We start from the raw sequence: 20000 nt of genomic DNA, 5'->3' as shown, positions 1-20000 counted from the left end.
TGTCAAGTGAATGCTGTACATGCGCAGTGCTAGTTTGGTCTGGGAATGAGAGTCATGTGTGATTCGTCCGTGGTCTGGTTGTCTTGGCCTTGGTCATGTGTTCTGTACGTATTAGTCCCTGATTGGTTGTTTCGATGTGTTCGCCCTTTTCTCTGTTTTATGACTGTTGGTTGTTTATTATTTCTTTGCCTTTTCTCCCCCGTTCTCCCGCCCACCAGTTAGTTATTTATTCCAAGAGATCTTATTCAAGAAACTGTGTCGTCCTCTTGCCCGCGTGGATGAGTCGGAGAGTGGTTGTGTGGCGGGGAGCGGGGGAAATTCCACAACATTGGCGCCCGACGTGGTGATTGGCTCGAACCCACGATTCTCCTTCACCACCAGTAGTTTGTGCTCGCCGTTCCCTTTTGTTTTCGTTTTGTCTATTCTTTTTGGGCCATGCCCTTGCGCGTTTTTCGTTTCTCGTTTTGGAGACAAGATATTATGGATTGGAGGGTTGTTCGTCACGCAGCCGTCAACCAGGCTTCTCATCGGCTTCTCATTGGCGATGATGCGGGTGGTCGTTCGTCAGGCGGACGCATTCCGGGTGAGTCGCTCCCGGAACGGGATGTCGTTGTTGTCGTACTAGTCTAATTGTTGCATGTGAAAGCCTTCGGAGATGATATGTCCAGTATAATGTATTACTTCCCAGAAGGGCTCAGGTCCCGAGTGTTTCCACGTCGTTCTGTTTATAATATTTTCACAATCTCGGTAGTCGGTCTTTTACCTTGTGTGGGCGATTCTGTTTGTGTCGAGCGTCGTAGTACTCCACCCGCCATGGGTTATGCTTTCAGTGAACGTGTTTTTTTCGAGTCAGTGAGCGTATATTTGCGGTGTTTTGTACTGGCCAGTTTTCTTGGTTACGAGGATACACTTGGTTCATAGCTGGGGTAGTCTTTCAGTGAGCGTATTTTTTCGTTTTGTGTCGACTTGCGGGTCTCCCCACTTTGCCGTGGTGGGCGCCCGATCATGGTGAGCCACGGCCTACCAGGTGAGCTGGGGGGGGGGGGGGGATCCCTGCGTTCTCATGGTTTGCCTTGCGGGTATTTTTTAGCTGGCGGTACCGACTTGTGCCGGCCAGGGTGGGTAAGTTGAAGGGTTTTTGGCAGGCGGGGTCCCTGCGTTTTCGAGTTCCTGGTTTTTTCTTTGCGTACTGGCAGCCATAGTAATTTGTTTCGTCTATACTGTCCTCACTGTTCGTTTAACCCTACATGCCTGCTGTTCCTATGTTTACCATGTACTGATCGAATGCTGCTGTACCTGTGTTTCGTTTTTTTGCCCTGCTTGGCGCACCATACCTGGAACAACAACGGACTGGCCAAGCCGTACAAGGTTGCCATACGCAGATTTCCCAAGATTCTGCACCCGTGAAGGCTTCCTATTCCAACTCGGATCACACATCTCTGGCCACAGCATTCCGTTGTCTTATCGTTTGGTTGTGTTTCCCCTTGTTTCTTTTCTCTGATCTTTTTCGTTTGTTCTGAGAGTCGAGGTCGACTCTCGCCGGAGGGGAGGGCTATGTTGCGAATTTGTATTACGACTATGATTTACGCATGTCGTTGTATTTGGTTCTTGTCTTGTGGAGTCCAGTGTCTGAATGTCATATATGGTCTAAGTGTACGCGCGAGTATGGTGTGATGTGTGACGTTTATGGTATGTGGTGCATGCAAGAGTACGCGTTGTCAGAGAGTGAGGATGTGCTTCCGTCTGTGTGAGAGTGACTGTCAAGTGAATGCTGTACATGCGCAGTGCTAGTTTGGTCTGGGAATGAGAGTCATGTGTGATTCGTCCGTGGTCTGGTTGTCTTGGCCTTGGCCATGTGTTCTGTACGTATTAGTCCCTGATTGGTCGTTTCGATGTGTTCGCCCTTTTCTCTGTTTTATAACTGTTGGTTGTTTATTATTTCTTTGTCTTTTCTCCCCCGTTCTCCCGCCCACCAGTTAGTTATTTATTCCAAGAGATCTTATTCAAGAAACTGTGTCGTCCTCTTGCCCGCGTGGATGAGTCGGAGAGTGGTTGTGTGGCGGGGAGCGGGGGGAAATTCCACAACATGCCTATACTTGATCTTGTAGTATCTCCTAAGCCTGTACTGACCACCACTGCATTCATATTCTATCTGGTGTTATTATTATTCCCAGGTGTAACCGATTGCCAACTTCCCAGTATTTCCAATGCAATGGTCGTCAGCATCGCCTCCCCGCAAGGTGCCCTACCAGGACAAGTTGACGCTATAGTGGAGTGCAACATCGGTTACAAGCTGGATGGCGGGGCAGCATCTGCAAATATCAAGTGTATTCCCAACTCTTTAGGGTGGAATCCGCCAAGTTGTTCCTGTACGTATCCATCAACCCATTTTGACCTAGTAATGTATTTTCCATACCTGGAGAAATCAATTGCGGATGCTATTAGGGAGAACATTAGGGAGAACACTTATCCCCGGGCGAATTCTTTCAGTTCCGACTTGGATGGAGAGCCAAGGATTAAGATTGAAAAGAAAAGAAAAACCCAAAGGTTTACTGCTTCACTAGTTTGAGGGAAAGAGACAAACGGGAAAAGTCTGAAGAAAAAATTGACTGTCACCACCAGGACTCGAACCAGGGACCCTCGCTTGTAGCTAGCGACATGCTTACAAAATAATTATCTGTGCTTTGTCCAGCTTTATTAAAATTTACTGGAGAGTCAGAATTTGCAAGAGTTAGCATGATAGGGGCTTTGCGATTACATCCTCAATAAGAAAGTAAAGTTCGCACATCTGTGTTACCACCAGCTTACTACCGTATTTCCCCGTAAGTAAGTTCTCCCCAATGACTTAGCACCCCCTTTAAAAAATACACTTTCCACTGCCGAGGTTATCACCCCGAAAGACAGTTCCCCCCGAAAGATAGTAAGTTCGTACCCGTCCTACATGTACAGACACCGTACAGTACATCCATCATATGCACGGACACTAGAGTTGCGCAGGCTTCCCACTGCGTGTCATTTACCCCCGATAAAAAAGCACTCCCCGAAAGGTAGTATCACCCCCGAAAGTTAGTACTCATGTGGCTGCTAAGTTCGAAAGTTAGTACGTACGAACTTACGGGGAAATACGGTATTGTGTTCAGAAACACAACCAGCTTAGAGAAGTCTCACTCGTGCCATGCCACCACCATGCCTGATTATGCCAGGGTGGAGGATGCATTGTCGCCAACCGCCCGTATTTGTCCGTATTTTTTTTACGGAAAAACGAAGTTTTGTCCGCCGTACGGATTTCAATCGAATTATCCCGGATGACTAAAACCTTCATACCTCCATCGTTTCTGGTGCAAATTCAACAATCGAAGGGTCTACCCTAGATGGTAGCGAAAACTCCAAGCTGTCCTACGCAACAATCGCCGAAGAGTTATAATGTCGGACTCCAGAAATATCGTGCGCCGTATTCTTATCTCGGCAAATTCGAATTTTTGATCGATTTCTTCGCCATTTTTGGGGAAAACTCCCTTCTACGTGTGGCCTTTGAGCAACTGAGCACATCATACCGACGTAGCTGGTCGAAGTTTGAATCGCCTCGAAAAATATGAGCGTTCTGCGATGAAGGAGAGTAGAATGGTGTTGATGGGACGAATTTGCTTGCATACTTTTGTAAGTTAGGCTTGGAGATGACTTTTTTGTGTTACCATGCCTGATTTGTGGCGGCTTCATAATGGAGCTTGGTATCCTGGCATTGCTCCTGTCAAGAGCTTTCCAACGAGCCCTAGATTGTGAAAATCAAGCGAAGTAGACCTAAGTTATGACCGGGTAAAGTTGAAAATTGTACTGACATTAATTCTGTTGCATGCTGTGCTGATTGATATACATACATGTATATGATAACCACTAGGGGTGCGCGGATTATTCCCGGAATAATTTGGGAATACTATCGTCGAGAAAATTTGGGAAGTTTAGGGGAATTCTATCGATCTTTTGCCAGATCCATTGACCTTCAGAAGAGTTTTGGGGGAATTCTGTCAATTTTGACCTGCCAGAGAACAAGCGCGCATCCATGGACGCACGTACATGTACATGCAGCAATACCCGGACACGACATAGTAGCTGTGTACAGTCAGATGTAGATCCTGCATGCAGTGATCACGTGCCTGACCGTCCATTTTGCATACTAAAGAGCATGCGCAAGGCACGATTCGTGCTGGGGTTCTTTTTTTGGGGGGAATTCTGGAGAATTTTTTCGATGTTTTGGGAGAATACTTTCGAAGTTCCGCGGGAAATGCCCGAAAGCATAATATCGGTTGCGTGCGAGCATAATCCGCGCACCCCTAATAACCACAATCAATAAGACGAGCTGAACCGACATTTGTGTACTTTATTCATGCAATGTAAAACAGTGGAGACGATGTGCAATAAAACGATGAAAATATTTTCTTAGTACTTGGTCCGCGTCAGCAATATTGTTGCTTATCTTTCGACAATCTGATCTTAGACTTTGGACATGAACGCGTGCACTTGAAGTGATAAAACGTGGTACGATGGACGGTAAGGTATATAATGACAACTAGCTGCGAGGAATTTATGGTCCAAGGAAGGGTTCCTACTTTTTTCGGTCCTCCGCGTCGCTGCTCTCGGCGCTGGCGACAAATATTTTTGCTCGGGATTGACTCTCTTGCTTTTGCAAGCTCATCTCTCTTCCTCTCCGCTGCCTGGCTATTTTCTAAAGAGAAGTCGATCGTGACGGTCGCCTTCTCTATAGGACTTCGCCTGGGCAGCACGACAGCCTGTGTGGTTCAAATCAGACGCCGTTCTTTGCAAGATTTTATTTTGAACGACGACGACGCGTACAGTACATGTACTTGCAAATCTCCACGACGCGCTGGATACTCCGAGCGAGGAGCTTGTGATATCCGTACTAGTGAGCTACCTCACGTGATAGATCATTATCTTTCTACTCCTCTACTCTAAGTTGTATCAGCCGCGCATGCTTTTCCGTTGTGCTGCTGAGCTTCTCTGTCGTTCTAGTTCGACGTTCTAGCTTTGATCTTGAAGTCAACAGTTCCCCTTTTGTCTTGTTCTGAACTGCTATGGTGTGATTATAATATTTGGCGACGAAGTCCTTGATTCAGCTGCCACGATGAGCACAGTAAAATCATTGAACCCGTTTGATCTGGAACCGCCTGAGTCGGTTGGCCCTCGTTGGGAGAAATGGCTGGCTCGTTTCGATAATTATTTGATTGCAGCAAACATCACGGAAGACGAGCGGCAGAGAGCCCAGCTCTTGCACGGTGGCGGTGAGGACGTGTTTGACGTCTACCTCACCTTTGACAGCAGTAGCATTACAAGTTACGACGACTTGAAGGATGCTCTGACGGCTCACTTCAGTCCGAAGCGCAACAGGGAATACGAGGTCTACTTGTTCCGTCGTGAGAAACAATCTCAGTCGGAGACCCTTGATAGCTACGTAACTCGTCTTAGGCGTTTGGGCAAGCACTGTCAATTTGCAGATATGGACACAGAGCTAAAGTCTCAGGTCGTACAGCACTGTGTGTCGTCGAAGGTACGTGAAAAGGCTTTCATGGAGAGCAGCATGTCGTTGGCAGACCTCCTTACTTATGCACGTTCAGTGGAAGTCACGATGTCGTCTGTGGCAGCCATGGCCGGGGCCAGCAGCTTCAGCAAGCCTGAACATCCCCAAGTCCATAAAGTGGAGAGGCGACACCCATCAAGTCGTGACCAGCCCAGTCCTTCCAGTAAGGCCGTTCGCAAATGTAGCGGATGCGGGGGGAAATGGCACGACAACCGCTCGGATTGCCCAGCATGGGGCAAGACGTGCAAGTCCTGCAGCAGGTCGAATCATTTCTCAAAGGTATGCCGGTCGAAGGCTGTGCATCAGTTTTCCGCATCACCTGACCAGAGGGCGGAATACAGTGCGGAGCTGCACCACACCAGTTGCTCTGGTCATGTGCGTTCCAACGTGGATCCTTATATGTGTAGTGTGAGTCTGGCTGGCACCCCTGTTGTGTTTGAGATAGACACCGGAGCGGCAGTAACAATAATCAACAAAGCGGAGTACCAGACACTGGCGTCGAAAGATACCAAGCAGCAACTCCCCAGTCTGGAGACGAATGACCTGCCGAGCCTTAGGTCGTATGCTGGCAAGATCATACCAGTTATTGGTCGTCTCATCTGCAATGCCCGTCATGCGAAGAACTCGGCTCAGCTGACCATGTTTGTCGTCGAGGGTTCTGGTCCGAATCTGTTGGGTAGAGACGCGCTGCAGACGCTAAAGCTCAACTGGAACCGAGTCTTCAATGTCACCGGAGATCTGAGCAGTGACCTCCTGAGCAAGCATCCTGATGTTTTCAAGCCCGGACTAGGCACCTGGAAGCACGGCAGTGTCAAGCTTGCAGTCGACCACAATGCTAGACCTCGCTTCCTGAAAGCTCGCTCTGTGCCTTATGCTCTATAGTCTGCCGTGGAGAAGGAGCTGGACAAACTAGTCGACAACAATGTCATTCAGCCAGTCGAATTCGCTGAGTGGGCAGCACCGATTGTGCCAGTCCTCAAGAGCAATGGCCAAGTCCGCATCTGTGGTGATTACAAGTGCACTGTTAACCAGGCAGCCAAGACAGATAAGTACCCATTGCCGAACATAGAGGATTTGTACGTGAAACTTGCTAATGGCTGTTGCTTCACCAAGCTGGACCTCAGTCAAGCTTATCTCCAATTACCACTGGATGAACAGTCTAAACTTCTTACCACCATCAACACCACGAAGGGACTGTTTGTGTACAACCGACTGCCTTTTGGTGTGTCTTCGGCCCCGAGCATATTTCAACGTACGCTCGACCAATTGCTAGCTGGAATACCAATGGTCGTGATCTACTTGGATGACATTCTTGTCTCTGGCACAACTCGTGAAGAACACGACAAACATCTGAACATGGTTCTGGAACGTCTCAACGCAGCTGGATTGCGTTTGAACCGCACCAAATGTTCATTTGCAAGGTCCTCTGTGACATTCTTAGGTCACATCATCGATACATCTGGAATTAAGCCCACCAAGGAGAAAGTGCAAGATGTCATTGATGCAAGGGCTCCTACCGACGTCCAAGAGCTGAGAAGCTACCTCGGACTAATCAACTACTACCACAAGTTCATTCCTAACCTGAGCTCAGTACTTGCTCCGTTGTATGAACTATTGTCTTTCAAGAGTTGGGACTGGTCTCATCGTCAACAGTCCGCATTCGAGAGTAGCAAGAAGCTGCTCATTGACTCACCCGTCCGTGTGCATTACGACCCTAAACTACCAATTATTGTGAGCTGTGACGCCTCACCGTACGGCATTGGTGCAGTTTTGTCGCATGTTGTCAATGGCGAGGAGCATCCGGTAATCTTCGCATCGCGTACCCTGTCGTCAGCAGAACGAAACTACGCACAGATTGAGAAGGAAGGCCTCGCCATGGTTTTCGCTGTCAAGCGATTCCACAAGTACCTGTATGGCCAATCATTCACTCTTCAAACAGACCACAAACCTCTGCTGGGTTTGTTCAGCGAGTGTCGGCCCGTTCCTGCTATGGCCAGCGGTCGTATTCAGCGTTGGGCGCTGATGTTAGCCAACTATGACTATGAGCTACAGTACAAGCCCGGCAAATCGAATGGAAACGCTGATGGTCTCAGTCGTCTGCCGGCACCAACGCCAGAATTCCAGGTTCCCGTGCCGGCTGAAACAGTTTTGTCAATGACTGTTTTGGACGGAACTCCCGTAACATCATCGAGCGTTGCGCAATGGTCTCGCCGTGATCCAGTGCTTGCATTAGTTCTTAAGTACGTCCAGGAAGGCTGGCCTAACGACGTGCATAGTGATTACCAAGTGTACTACCGTCGTCGAAGTGAACTCTCCATCATCGATGGGTGCTTACTGTTGGGGTCTCGCGTTGTCATTCCGCCCCAAGGCCGAGAAAAGTTACTGGAAGAGTTACATTTCAGCCATCCCGGCATAACCAGAATGAAGTCGCTCGCCCGCAGCTACGTCTGGTGGCCATCGATCGATGCCGAAATTGAACTCAAGGTCCGCAGCTGTGAGCCATGTCAAGCAACCCAGAAGTCTCCAGCACTACAGCCATTGCATCCCTGGGAGTGGCCAGGCAAACCCTGGACCCGACTGCACATTGATTATGCAGGCCCTGTGGAAGGCAAGATGCTACTTGTGATCGTCGACAGCCACAGCAAGTACATCGACGTGCACGCCGTTCCATCTGCTACGTCGACAGCTACCATTGGCAAGCTTCGTGAGTGTTTCGCTACACATGGTCTTCCGCAACAGCTTGTCTCGGATAATGGCTCAGTGTTCACCAGCTCGGAGTTTCAACAATTCTGCTCAAGTAACGGTATCAAGCATACCTTGGTTTCACCCTACCACCCAGCAAGCAACGGTCTTGCTGAACGAGCAGTTCAAACAGTCAAATCCGGCTTGAAGAAATTGTCAGGTGCTGGTGGAGACCTAGCGTCACGGTTACACCGCTTTCTGTTTCATTATCGCTTAACGCCTCAGTCAACAACAGGCCAGTCACCATTTCAGCTGCTTATGAAACGCACGCCACGTTCTCGTCTTGACCTGACGTTTCCAGATACATCAGCACGTGTCTTGAACAGGCAAGGTGCTGCTGTTGACCGTCGCACAGCTCGGGCGTCGGATCTCTGTTGTGGTGATGCTGTTTGGGTGATTAACTTCACATCGACGCCTAAATTATGCCTGGTGTGCTGGAAGAATGTCTTGGTCCAGCCACATTTACTGTACGTCTGGATGATGGTCGCATATGGAAGCGCCATGCTGATCACATTAGACGCCGTCTTCCGTCCGAGGGAGGAGAAATGCTACCCGAGAGTGCAGGCATATCCGACCGGTCATCACCGCCATCGACTTCAACTTCAACTTTGGCAACTGCACAGCCGCCGTCACAGGCAGATGCCGAATCACCACAGCCGTCACAGCCAGAGGTTGCCGCCAGCCGCCAGGATGTGGAATCAACATCGCTATCCTCTTCTGCATTTGCTGCACCTTCTGCTGAATCTTCTACTCAGTCTTCTGCTATCTCTGTTAATTCTCCTAGCTCTAATCTGCGCAGGTCTACACGCTCAAGGAAGTCCCCTGATCGTATGAACTTGTAACTGCAGACCTGCTGGGTTTTGCGTTCAGCTCTCTGTTGATATTTGCAGTTCCTTAGTGTGTTACATTGAACTCGCTTCTCGTATCAGCAACAAATTATAGTGAACTCATTTCTCATACTATTGCTTATGTGTTCCTCATCTAATGGTGGAGGGATGTGATATCCGTACTAGTGAGCTACCTCACGTGATAGATCATTATCTTTCTACTCCTCTACTCTAAGTTGTATCAGCCGCGCATGCTTTTCCGTTGTGCTGCTGAGCTTCTCTGTCGTTCTAGTTCGACGTTCTAGCTTTGATCTTGAAGTCAACAGTTCCCCTTTTGTCTTGTTCTGAACTGCTATGGTGTGATCATAATAGAGCTGGAGGTAAGGGAGCTGCGATCTCAGCTTGATGAGCGATCTCTGAGGTGAGCGATCTCGGCCGTTCAGCAAAATGGAGCTGATTCCGAGTAGCCGATTACTTTCTTGTGGCTTGCGCTGCTCTTGCCTGCACAGCGTAACAAGATAATCTATTTTGATGCGGCGCTGTATCAATCAGAATCACCCACCTGTCGCTCTCGAAATCCACTCGAACTCTAGCTAGACCTTTCAGGTACTAGCAAACTAACTTGCTTACCAAAATTGGGATGAAATGGGCTGCCAAGTAAGCATTGGCGACATATAAACAAAGCTGAAAGATAAGCGACAATATCGCTGACGCGGACCAAGTACAGGGTGCGACAGAGCTCTCGGCCATTGAAGAAAATGTCGAGTCACCTCCACCATTACACTGCGCTCTTTTTAGCCGACTAGACCCTCCTTCACACAACCATCACCACTGCGAAAATATTTTCATCGTTTTATTGCACATCGTCTCCACCGTTTTACATTGCATGAATAAAGTACACAAATGTCGGTTTAGCTCATCTTATTGATTGCGGTTATCAAATTATTGTCTCCTCGCCGTTTGTTTAAATATGTATATGACTATGTGTGACTGATCAGGCCATCTGTTGTTCTGACTAGTGTAACATGTATGATCACAGCTCGCAGGCAAAGACAAAAAATTGCATAGTGGGAGCATAGTGAAGGTGGGGCTGTTTGCCCTCAGCCGACCTGAGGTCTCGATGTCATGGGGACATAAAACGCACCGAACAGCTCCGAGCATGATCTTGTTCACTCTTGCCTATCATGTTACTCTTCTGCTTTTATAATTTGATCGTAGGCTTCAAAAGTGAACTCTGTGGCTGGAAAAGTTGTACAGTATCGGGGTTTTTTTTTTCGTAGGAAAGCCCACAACCACTCGGCCAAAGCGCTGGTTGCCATGGCATCAGCAGTAGATGTAGTTAACACTTCAGTGAACACGGAGGCAAAGCTGAACTTTTATTGCAATTGCTCACTGTCTTGTTAGTAGATAGTCTCTACAGTCCATTCAGGAAAAGCGGATAAGCGCTGGCTCTGGCCAGCTTCTGCATTATTTCGGTGATTTTTCGTGATTCTGTCGTACGCGGTGCAGTGCCGCGAGTTTTGAAACTTGAAAAGGTCCATAGAGGTACCTCAATTGCGGTTCGAACTGCACAATGTACTGTTATGCCAATGGGGTGAACGGCCTGGATTTTCTTGTTTTTTTTCCCAAATTCAGTGCTTTGGGCACAAAACCTGGCCGAAACTCTATTCTCGTTACGGCTTGCTATTTGGAGAAATAGACTTCAGAAACAAAACTGGAAGAGCATTCCATGGGGAATTGTCGAAACAAATTGTGAAAAAGCTCAAAATTTGACCCATTTATGACCGAAAGCAAGGATTATCATCTTTTTTATGAACGGACTGTAGACCAATATGTCATCATAAGTTATAACCAGACTTACTGAAGATGCAAGGACCCATAAGTTGCAATTATATGGGGTACTCTCAATTCTATAATGTAATAGTTTGGCAGTACTGTCTTGTCTTTAACTTGCTAGAATGAATATCTCCACCACCGCTGCTATTTGGATGCACAATATTGTTTCTTCAAAATAGTACACAGATGCCCAAATAATGTTGTGTCTTCGTGCATGCTTGATACCCTGAATGTCCTGTTCCTGCCGTAACATTGTCATCTCATGCGGGGGCGGGGGTTGACATGTTATTTATCACTCAAGATGTAAGTCGACGTTTTGACAACACCATACCGTCATTCTAGCGTTTGCAAATGCGCAACATGTGTGTCTGCTGTTGGCTGGTCTGCTTTCGTCGGTGTTGTGTGCAGTAAAAACCTGTGGCAGGGACCCTGTCGCTCCACAATACGGTAGCGTGGCGAACGGTTCGATGGACGTGTTCACCTCACGCCAATACAGCTGCGACAGTGGCTACCGCCTTGTGGGCCTCACAAGCACGGTGTGCTTAGCTACCCAGAGCTGGCTTGGCCCTGAGCCAACGTGCATTCGTAAGTCAAAGCTGTTCAAGCATAGGTTACACAACACAAATATCAAGGGCGTATAAGCCACCAAGAGTGTGCCACTCTGCATATGGGATCTCCGACGGCGAAAACTCACATCACGTGTCTCAGGTACGTTTCGTACTGTGTACAAACGAAGGATAGCATGCGCGCAATCCGAATATCTGCCATGATCATGCCGGGGATTTGCATATGCGCAGTGAGTTTCTGTCAGAGAGTGCTTCTTTCATTACTCCGCTGCTCGCTAAAAACGGGCTGGAAACGTACAAGTTACAACTGCGACCCTACACCATGTGATGTGAGTTTTCGCCGTCGGCGAACCCCATAGAAAGGGTATCGTGGGTTGCACACTCTCGGGGGGTTATATACCAGTACTTTTCCTGTTACTAGTGCACTTATACCTCTGTAATCTGGACCCCGAAGGTACAGGGCAACAAGTTGGTGAAGCTTGTAGCCGGTTTGCAGAATGCTGTAAAAAGTGGGTTTTTCGAACTTTACTTCCTGTTTTGCCTTTCGTGGACCCATAAATGGAAGAGCGCGTATTCATTTCTCAGCTTGGGTTCGTATCTGAACATGTATCACGGCTATCCTTCACTTAAAAAAGAGCACTTTTTGCCTGTTTTCACTGAAAAAAGAGCACTTTTTCAGCATATTTTGAGGGACGCGAAAAGCACTAAGTGCGAATTAAAAGAGCACCTTTGGGAAAGGGCTACTTGGGACGGGATCCCGCCTCCCTGGGCCAGCCCGCTTGAAAAACATGTGAACGCACAACAGGTTTTGTGTGGATTCGTGTGCAAGGCCGAGATCCCACTAGCAGGCTGGCTGGCCCGCCTGTCGACCAGCCCGGAAGCGCATGTAGGCCGATAGCATAATATAACGTGGAGCACATTACATACCTTTACAGTCTCCTATCCTGTCCGAAGGCATCAGCAATGGCTACTGATCTTCAGCAACTTGGGGCCTGTAATATGCATCCTGTCTATGCTTTTGTAATACTAACATAATGCTCGAGATAGCACTCGCTACTGATCTTCAGAAACTTGGCCTGATTATCACTCACAATAAGACTGTTGTAATGGTGATCGTTCCCTAGCGGTTGCTCCTTCCTTCCACAATTTCATCGTATTGTTTTACGACATGCTGCACGACATCATTTTACCGTACAACACCGTACACCACCGTACAACACCGTATACTGTAAATATACAAATTTTCGGCAGCTATTTAATTTCGGCTATAGTCGGCACCGACCCAAAACGCCTAAATTAAAACGCCGATGAAATTTTTCACAGCATCTGTCACACTATACCGTGCCCTCTACCCCACGCCGGAAATACATCGCCGCCGAAATGTCAAAAATCGTGAAGTGCCGAAATTTTGCAGCGCCGAAATTTTGTATATTTACAGTACCGTGTTATCTCTAAGCCCAGTCTCTTGTAGAACCCAGTGTCTATTTAGAAAAGCGATCCTGGCAGCTTTTCTATTATTGTGTTCACATGGCAAGACCTAACGACACCGCTATTCAGACACGTAGTTATAAGCGCACTCCAAGTGCATGTGGGCTTCAAAGATATACAAGCGCAGTCAACCCACGCCCACCGCTCTACCAAGTCGATTGTTGAAAGGAGGCGTAGGCCTGTTCGCGGACATGCTGCAGTTCCGTTGTCCCGAGGTGGCCCATCTACCGAGGGGCGCCGAAAAGGAGGCGTAGGCCTGTTTGCGGACATGCTGCAGTTCCGTTGTCCCAAGGTGGCCCACCTACCGAGGGGCGCCATGCATTCGGACGTCAGCAACAGTTTTAGCACAAGCACACTATCAAGGTAAGGACATTATTGTATTATTGTATTGTATCGTATTGTATGGGATATGATTTTACCTCATTGGCTCAACAGGTCAATGTATTACTACAAAAAGGCCAGAAAATCCGATTATATGGAGATAAACAGGAAAAGAAGGAGCAAACCAAAAGTGGATGAAGTGAGAGAAAACTAACAATCCGCAATAAATTCTGCAAATACTTTTGCCTAGCTCATATTCAAACTGATTGAAATTTGAAACGTTTTTGCAATACAATGATGTAGCCAATCAAAGGAAAAAAAACCATTTCCATCAGTTCACATGCACGATGAGCTAGGCAAAAAAAGCATAGCGTCGGACCCTGAGCTTCTAAGCTCTCTCGTTATTAACCCTTTCCATGCCATTGATGCGTTTACGCGTTAGAATAATGGCCTTTACAGTACTGTTCATGAGTATTATCGGATTTTTTGTCTCAGAGGAAACAGTACTGAGCCATGGCCATTATAAACTTTCGTGTGCAAACTAGACAATGCCGTGTAGACGCAAGGTGACACTGATATGGTTGGGAACTCAAACCTCGCACAAGAAATTGAATCTTTTTAAAAGAACGAAAGGACCTAAGTTTACTTGTTGCTAGCAAAGCAAAGCGAGGTACGTTGGTTCTTTGGTTCAACTAGAATGGAATAATAATGATTGTAGGCCATGACTATTGTATGTACATTCTGTTTTAGGGTCTACATGCAAGAAAACGCTTGTGGCGCCTCAGGATGGACAGATTGCCAACATTTCAGTTGAAATATTTGGCACAACTTCGTTTGAGTGTGATGATGGGTTCATGATCGTTGGCTCCCGCGCATCTGTGTGTCTTCCAAGCGAGACTTGGTCGCATCCACCACCAACGTGCACACGTGAGTCATCTTTGGGCACGTAGAATATTATGCTCCGTAATGGTGTAATACCAGCACTAGTTGCTATGTCTAACATAGCTGTTCGCAATCATTGCTTCTGCGGTGGGCAGGTCTGAGGTCTGAGGTGTGTGTGTGTGTGTGTGTGCATGTGTGTGTGTGTGTGTGTGTGTGTGTGTGTGTGTGTGTGTGTGTGTGTGTGTGTGTGTGTGTGTGTGTGTGTGCATGTGTGTGTGTGTGCATGTATTTTGCATGTATATGGGTGTGTGTGTGTAACACCGCTCAGAGAAGGGATTGTCTCATGCTGAAGAGTGAAGCAGGGCCTATAATGACTGTTTGAATTGATTGTACTGAAGAATATTCGATGAACTCAATGCCTACATAACTATTACTCATCATATAGGAATGATTAACTATCTCAGTCTCTCTTTCCCTCTCTCCTCCCCCCCCCCCCTCTCTCTCTCTCTCTCTCTCTCTCTCTCTCTTTCCTCTTTTCTTTCTCTTTCCTCTTTCTCTTTCTCACTCTCTCGCACACGCTGAAACACACATGCTATGGTGCAGGAATCGAGTGTCCATCCGCTGTCCCGACCGTCATCAACGGCATGGTCATTGGCGGCGGGCATCATGTAACTAACGTTCGCAAGATTGTCTGCTATGCCGGATACCGGGCGGATGGTCCCGACACCTTGGTTTGTCAGCCGAATGGAACCTGGTCTCATTCCACGCCATCTTGCAAACGTACGTACATTCTCTCTCTTCTCTCAGCGATGTTTAGGAGTAGTTGTTGAGCTGCTGTGAGGAAGCGCCTAGGAACTAGCACCATGCCTACTTTACCTCACCTTACTAGTATTCACATCACCACCACATGGAGAGCCCTCCCTACACCCAGGAAAACCTAGGCGGCCATCAGTTCCACATATTACTGTTGAGTACGAAAAGGACGTCTAGGATGCATGCAGCATTGGCCGGATTTCTTCGGCGAGTGCAGTAGGTCAATCAGGGACCCTAGGATAGAAAGCACTGCCTCAAGCTCCAACACCAGGCACCTCTCCAGATGCCTGCACGCCAAACACTGGAGCGTGGTAACTGGAGCGTGGCAACTCCAAACAACGAGGAATCCTCCCCCAGACTTTCACTAGCAGCAAGGCTCTGGAGAAGTCAGAACAAGTTTGAGGAAGTTTCGATTTGCTTGATCCGAACAAGGCCTTTAGCTATTGCTTTCAAGGATATCCATGTAGGCACAGGTCTGTGTGGGATGGATGTGAACACTGATCGGATGCAGTAAGTTGCCATGGCGCTGGTTTCTTCTTAGGTCATTCATGCATGCTGTACCCGCGCTCACTTTGGGTCCAAGTTTCAGTCGTTTTTGGGCCCATTTCGAGGTGGTGGCCAGTTGTAAGGTGTTCTGAAGTTGTGCAATGACTTCTTGCGCATGGCTGTTGTACACCCCAAAGGCAAGCTGCTTCAATTTTTCAGCTTGGTTATTCTGGTTACCGCGGAGATCCTCTAATAAATGAACTCTGTTTTAGTTCCGGCAGTGTGAGACCAGTGATAGGGGGCTGAAGGCTGTGCTGTCCACGCAATGCAGAACAAATGGCCACGATTCTGAGTACCTGCGGGCCATGCCATTGTGTAGAGGAACGGCATCATCTAATAACATTAAAAATGTTGTGTGAATGGCACGGCCAGCCACTCTGTTACAAACATCTGCAAGCGTACCTGTATGTGTGGTGAAGTTGCATAATCTCCCCTCTGCTTTGCTTTGGTAAATTTCACATACTACCTCAGGGGCGTCATAAGGTATTTTAGTGTGGTACGGTCAGCCACCTGAAATGCAATTTACTCGTGGGGAAGGGGTGGCCAAGCCGAAATCTTTTGGAATTTTGTTGCCCAAATCAGTGTATTATAACTGTTACTAAGTCTTATTCACGGGGCAACTGGGGCAAGGTATGTCTCTGCATGAGAATTGCCAGTTGGCATCTGACAGAGATGCCTGGCAGTCACACTGTGCATCTACTGCTTACACAGCTGCATAATGCCGTTTATTATTTTTTATTATTTTAACTTATTATTTTTTTCGGCAACGCAGATGATGATGATGATGATGATGATGATGATGATGATGAACTGGGGCAAAACGTGGCACGGTCAATATCGTAGTGACCGTGCCGTGTCCGACGCCCCTGCACCGTTATCTAACAAAGCTGTGCACAAGTAGCAAGAGCACGCCAATGCGGAAAGCATGAGTGTGAAGGTTTGCATTTGCCGGTGTATGGATTGGTGTTCTGTTCACCTGCAGGTAACGTCTGCGGGGCTCTGCCTGGCATTAACTATGCCAGCATTCAGACTGCAGCCGGACCCCTCGTACCGGGCAGCACAGCATTCATCAAGTGCAATGAAGGTTACGAGCTGCGTGGCGGTGTCCAGATTGTTTGTGATAGCCTTGGTCGCTGGAACACTAACATTACCACTTGTGAGCGTAAGTTTGTCACCAAGAACCCGTCATGAGTATGGTTTTCAGAGTAAAAAGGAGATGATTATAGGATGCTGTGACCCACACAACGCTTTGCTTGTACATGATATGTACTCATCAAGAAAATAAAAAGGTGGCGCTCGCACTCTGAAGGGTGGCATGTTCATTTTGAAAGGGACGGTCAAAGAGTGAAGGAGGGCGCAGCGCCCCTCTATGTCACTTTGGCGAGAACCCTGATAGGATGTAATGTATTGGATGTATGACGTCGTGTATTGGATGTATGACGTCGTTTATTGGATGTATGACGTTGTGTATTGGATGTATTACGTCGTGTATTGGATGTATGATGCCACGTATTGCATAATATGATGTCATGTATTGGGTGTAGTATGTCATGTATTGGATGTATGATGTCAGGTATTGCATGTATGACGTCATGTAGCGGATGTATGATGTCAGTTATAACATGTATGATGTCATGGATTGGGTGTAAGATGTCATGTGTTGGATGTATGATTGGGTGTGTCCATTTACAGGCATTACCTGTTCGGATCTGTCCGCCCCTAGTAATGGGTCACTTCAATCAACAGGACCACCATACTTCCTTAGCGTGCGCAATTTCAAGTGCAGCTCTGGTTACGAGCTGCTGGGATATCCATCTACCGTTTGCCAGTCGAATGGAACGTGGTCCAGGCCATCTCCATCCTGCAAACGTAAGCCCCTTTTGTTCGCATGTGGGCCACACACATCAGAAAGCTACCAATTCACTTCCAGACTGCAATGTTCATAGGGGCGAAAAATGAATGCCTGTTCCCCACATTTGGAACAAACAATGATCATTGGAACTGTAATCGATAATCGGATAGGCTAACTGTTTGTTTGTTTGTTGTTTGTTTGGCTTTATTTAGAGTGGAGTTCCAAAACAGGCCTAAACCTAATGACAATGGTCCCACTGATATTAAGAGAAAAGAAAAATATATAAAAAGAAGCGGACAAACTGATGGACAGAATCTGTAATTAAACTACCTGGATACTCGCTGTGCAGTTAGTCCGAGTTCTCTAAAACGAGATACGCACACGCATAGCACGATGCTGCCACCCATGTTGTTTGCCTATGATAGCTGCTGTGTTTGGCCTCTTCTCACATTCCCGGTATTGACCGCTGACGGGAAGGGAGCAAATTCCTTCGGTTCCTAAACACTGGCTCTTCCAGACAGACATATTGTTCAGGGCAATACGGACAACCCACGTCACGACCACACATCGAAAACTACTGCTCGCTTGAAGACTGTATAAAGTGTATTCACAAACAAAAACAAAAACTCAAAACTCAAAAACTTTGAAAAGAAACTAAACATAAAGGCCACGAGGTCCTCTCGGCGCCTCGCGCACCAAGACTATCTACGAAAATGGAGGCATCGCAGTTCGCCTTCAAGGAAACAGAAACTATCGCAGCGAAGCGGTGAAAACTGCAAGAAAGCGAAGCCATAGGCATAGATCACGGACACAACAGAAAAAGCCTGTACCGAAGAAAGCGCACAGTGCACTGTACATTTAGCAAAAAAATAAAATAAAATCAAGACTGTTCAAGCGCAAAAAACACATGTTCACGTCATGTTCAAGGAAATTCAAACGAAGAGAAAAAGAGAGTAGAGAAGTTTAGAGACGAACAAGAACGAAGAAATGGAGAAGAGAAACGTTCTTGAGATGAAGAGTAGAGAGAAGAGCAGAGAGAAGAGAGAGACAGACTGGAAAGCAGTTCTACAGAAGACGTGAGAGAGAAGAAAGGTGAGAGAATAGACAGAATGAAAATAGCAAAGACAAAGTCCACAACAAATTCAAACAATGTCGATCCTGTTCACAAGTTCAACCATCAGGCAGGAACACATATTATTGATGATAGTTGTATTAGCTACATGTAAACAATATTTCACCGCCGTGACATATGCATACACGTCACAGGGGTGTAGCTGGTCCCCCTTTTAGGGGGGTTCCCCTTTGGGGGGGGGGGGGGGGGTGCGCGCTGCCGCATATGTGTAGGCTGGCCGGCGCATGTCATTCACGGTCATTATGTGCATGCTAACTAGGTCGACATATTTAGGGCGTGCACGTTCCCCCCCCCCCCCCCATGTACCCCATGCAGGCTATGCGCCTCCATCATCATTGTTAACTGAAGAAATGTGAGAGTTTGTTGTCGTCTGCTCGTGTTTTGTGTTGTATGCTGCGTGCAGTCATTCAGTGTGATGGAGGGCCAGTTCCTCCAGGCAATGGCTCTGTTGTCATACCGCCTTCGCCTGGCAAGGTTGTGGGCAGCGTGCGACATTTCCGATGCAGGGAAGGCTTCGTACTGAACGGGCATAGCTATTCGTTCTGTCAGAGCAACAAGAAATGGTCTAAACCGCCGACGACTTGCAACCGTAAGCCCTTGTCTTTGGCTTTTTGTTCCAGACACAATCACAAGACAAAGGAGTGCAGTTGACGGGAATCAACTCACGGGACTTTCCCCTAATGACTTTCCCGTCAGAATGTGTTCACTGGCCTCAGTGTAGTGTGCAGTGCTGCTCGGTGAAATCTGTTTGCACCAGGCACGTCTGCACGCCGCAGCAGTGCACATCGCGGCGTTCATAGGTCCGAGGCTGCACGGCACGCGACCTTACGTGCAGCGACTGGCGCTATCGGATTTCAGTGAGCAGCACTCTAACGTTATGTGCCTCAGATGCACTGTGCATTTAGCCTAGACTGGCACCCTTCTCTGTGCTGTCTTGCAAGTACAGTCGACTCCTGATAATATAAACACCATTGCAAGTACAGTCGACTCCTGATAATACAAACACCATTGCAAGTACAGTCGACTCCTGATATAACAAACACCATTGCGCAGGAGAATTAGTTCTTTATAGCCGAAGTTTGTTATAACAGGAATGTACTCACACCATACAAGCAGCAAGTCATGACTGGCAAGTGTCCCAAGACAGTATTGAGTGCCCTTGGTTTACATGCGGCCCTACAAGACTTGGTTCGCTATAAACGAAACCTGTTCGCTATAAAGGGTCAGTTTCGCATGGGTTCAAACAGGGACATGGACAAGGGTTCGCTATATCATGAAATTCGCTATATGCGAGTTCGTTTATATGTTGAGCGGACCGTAGACATTGAGTGGTACATATGTGGATCAGAACTGTAATTACTGCATGGTATGACTCATGCATTTCTTTCTTGCCACGCACACCTTG

At 47.5% G+C, this 20000-nt stretch overlaps 1 protein-coding gene across 1 annotated transcript in view; it reads left to right on the top strand.

Annotated features, from left to right (window-relative positions):
• Nucleotides 1-20000, top strand: part of LOC135819848 (CUB and sushi domain-containing protein 3-like) — a 31772-nt gene that overhangs the window by 6564 nt on the left and 5208 nt on the right. Inside the window, exons 3-9 of the mRNA XM_065333127.1 lie at nucleotides 2175-2369; nucleotides 11404-11580; nucleotides 14121-14297; nucleotides 14856-15032; nucleotides 16594-16773; nucleotides 17304-17480; nucleotides 18999-19184. Coding sequence (XP_065189199.1) covers nucleotides 2175-2369; nucleotides 11404-11580; nucleotides 14121-14297; nucleotides 14856-15032; nucleotides 16594-16773; nucleotides 17304-17480; nucleotides 18999-19184 — 1269 coding nt within the window. The remainder of the gene's footprint in view (nucleotides 1-2174; nucleotides 2370-11403; nucleotides 11581-14120; nucleotides 14298-14855; nucleotides 15033-16593; nucleotides 16774-17303; nucleotides 17481-18998; nucleotides 19185-20000) is intronic.

This window comes from Sycon ciliatum, chromosome 6 (assembly GCF_964019385.1).
Source record: "Sycon ciliatum chromosome 6, ocSycCili1.1, whole genome shotgun sequence".
Classification (NCBI taxonomy): Eukaryota; Metazoa; Porifera; class Calcarea; order Leucosolenida; family Sycettidae; genus Sycon; species Sycon ciliatum.
The sequence above is the reverse complement of the archived record's forward strand: the minus strand, read 5'-3'. Positions and strand labels throughout refer to the sequence as shown.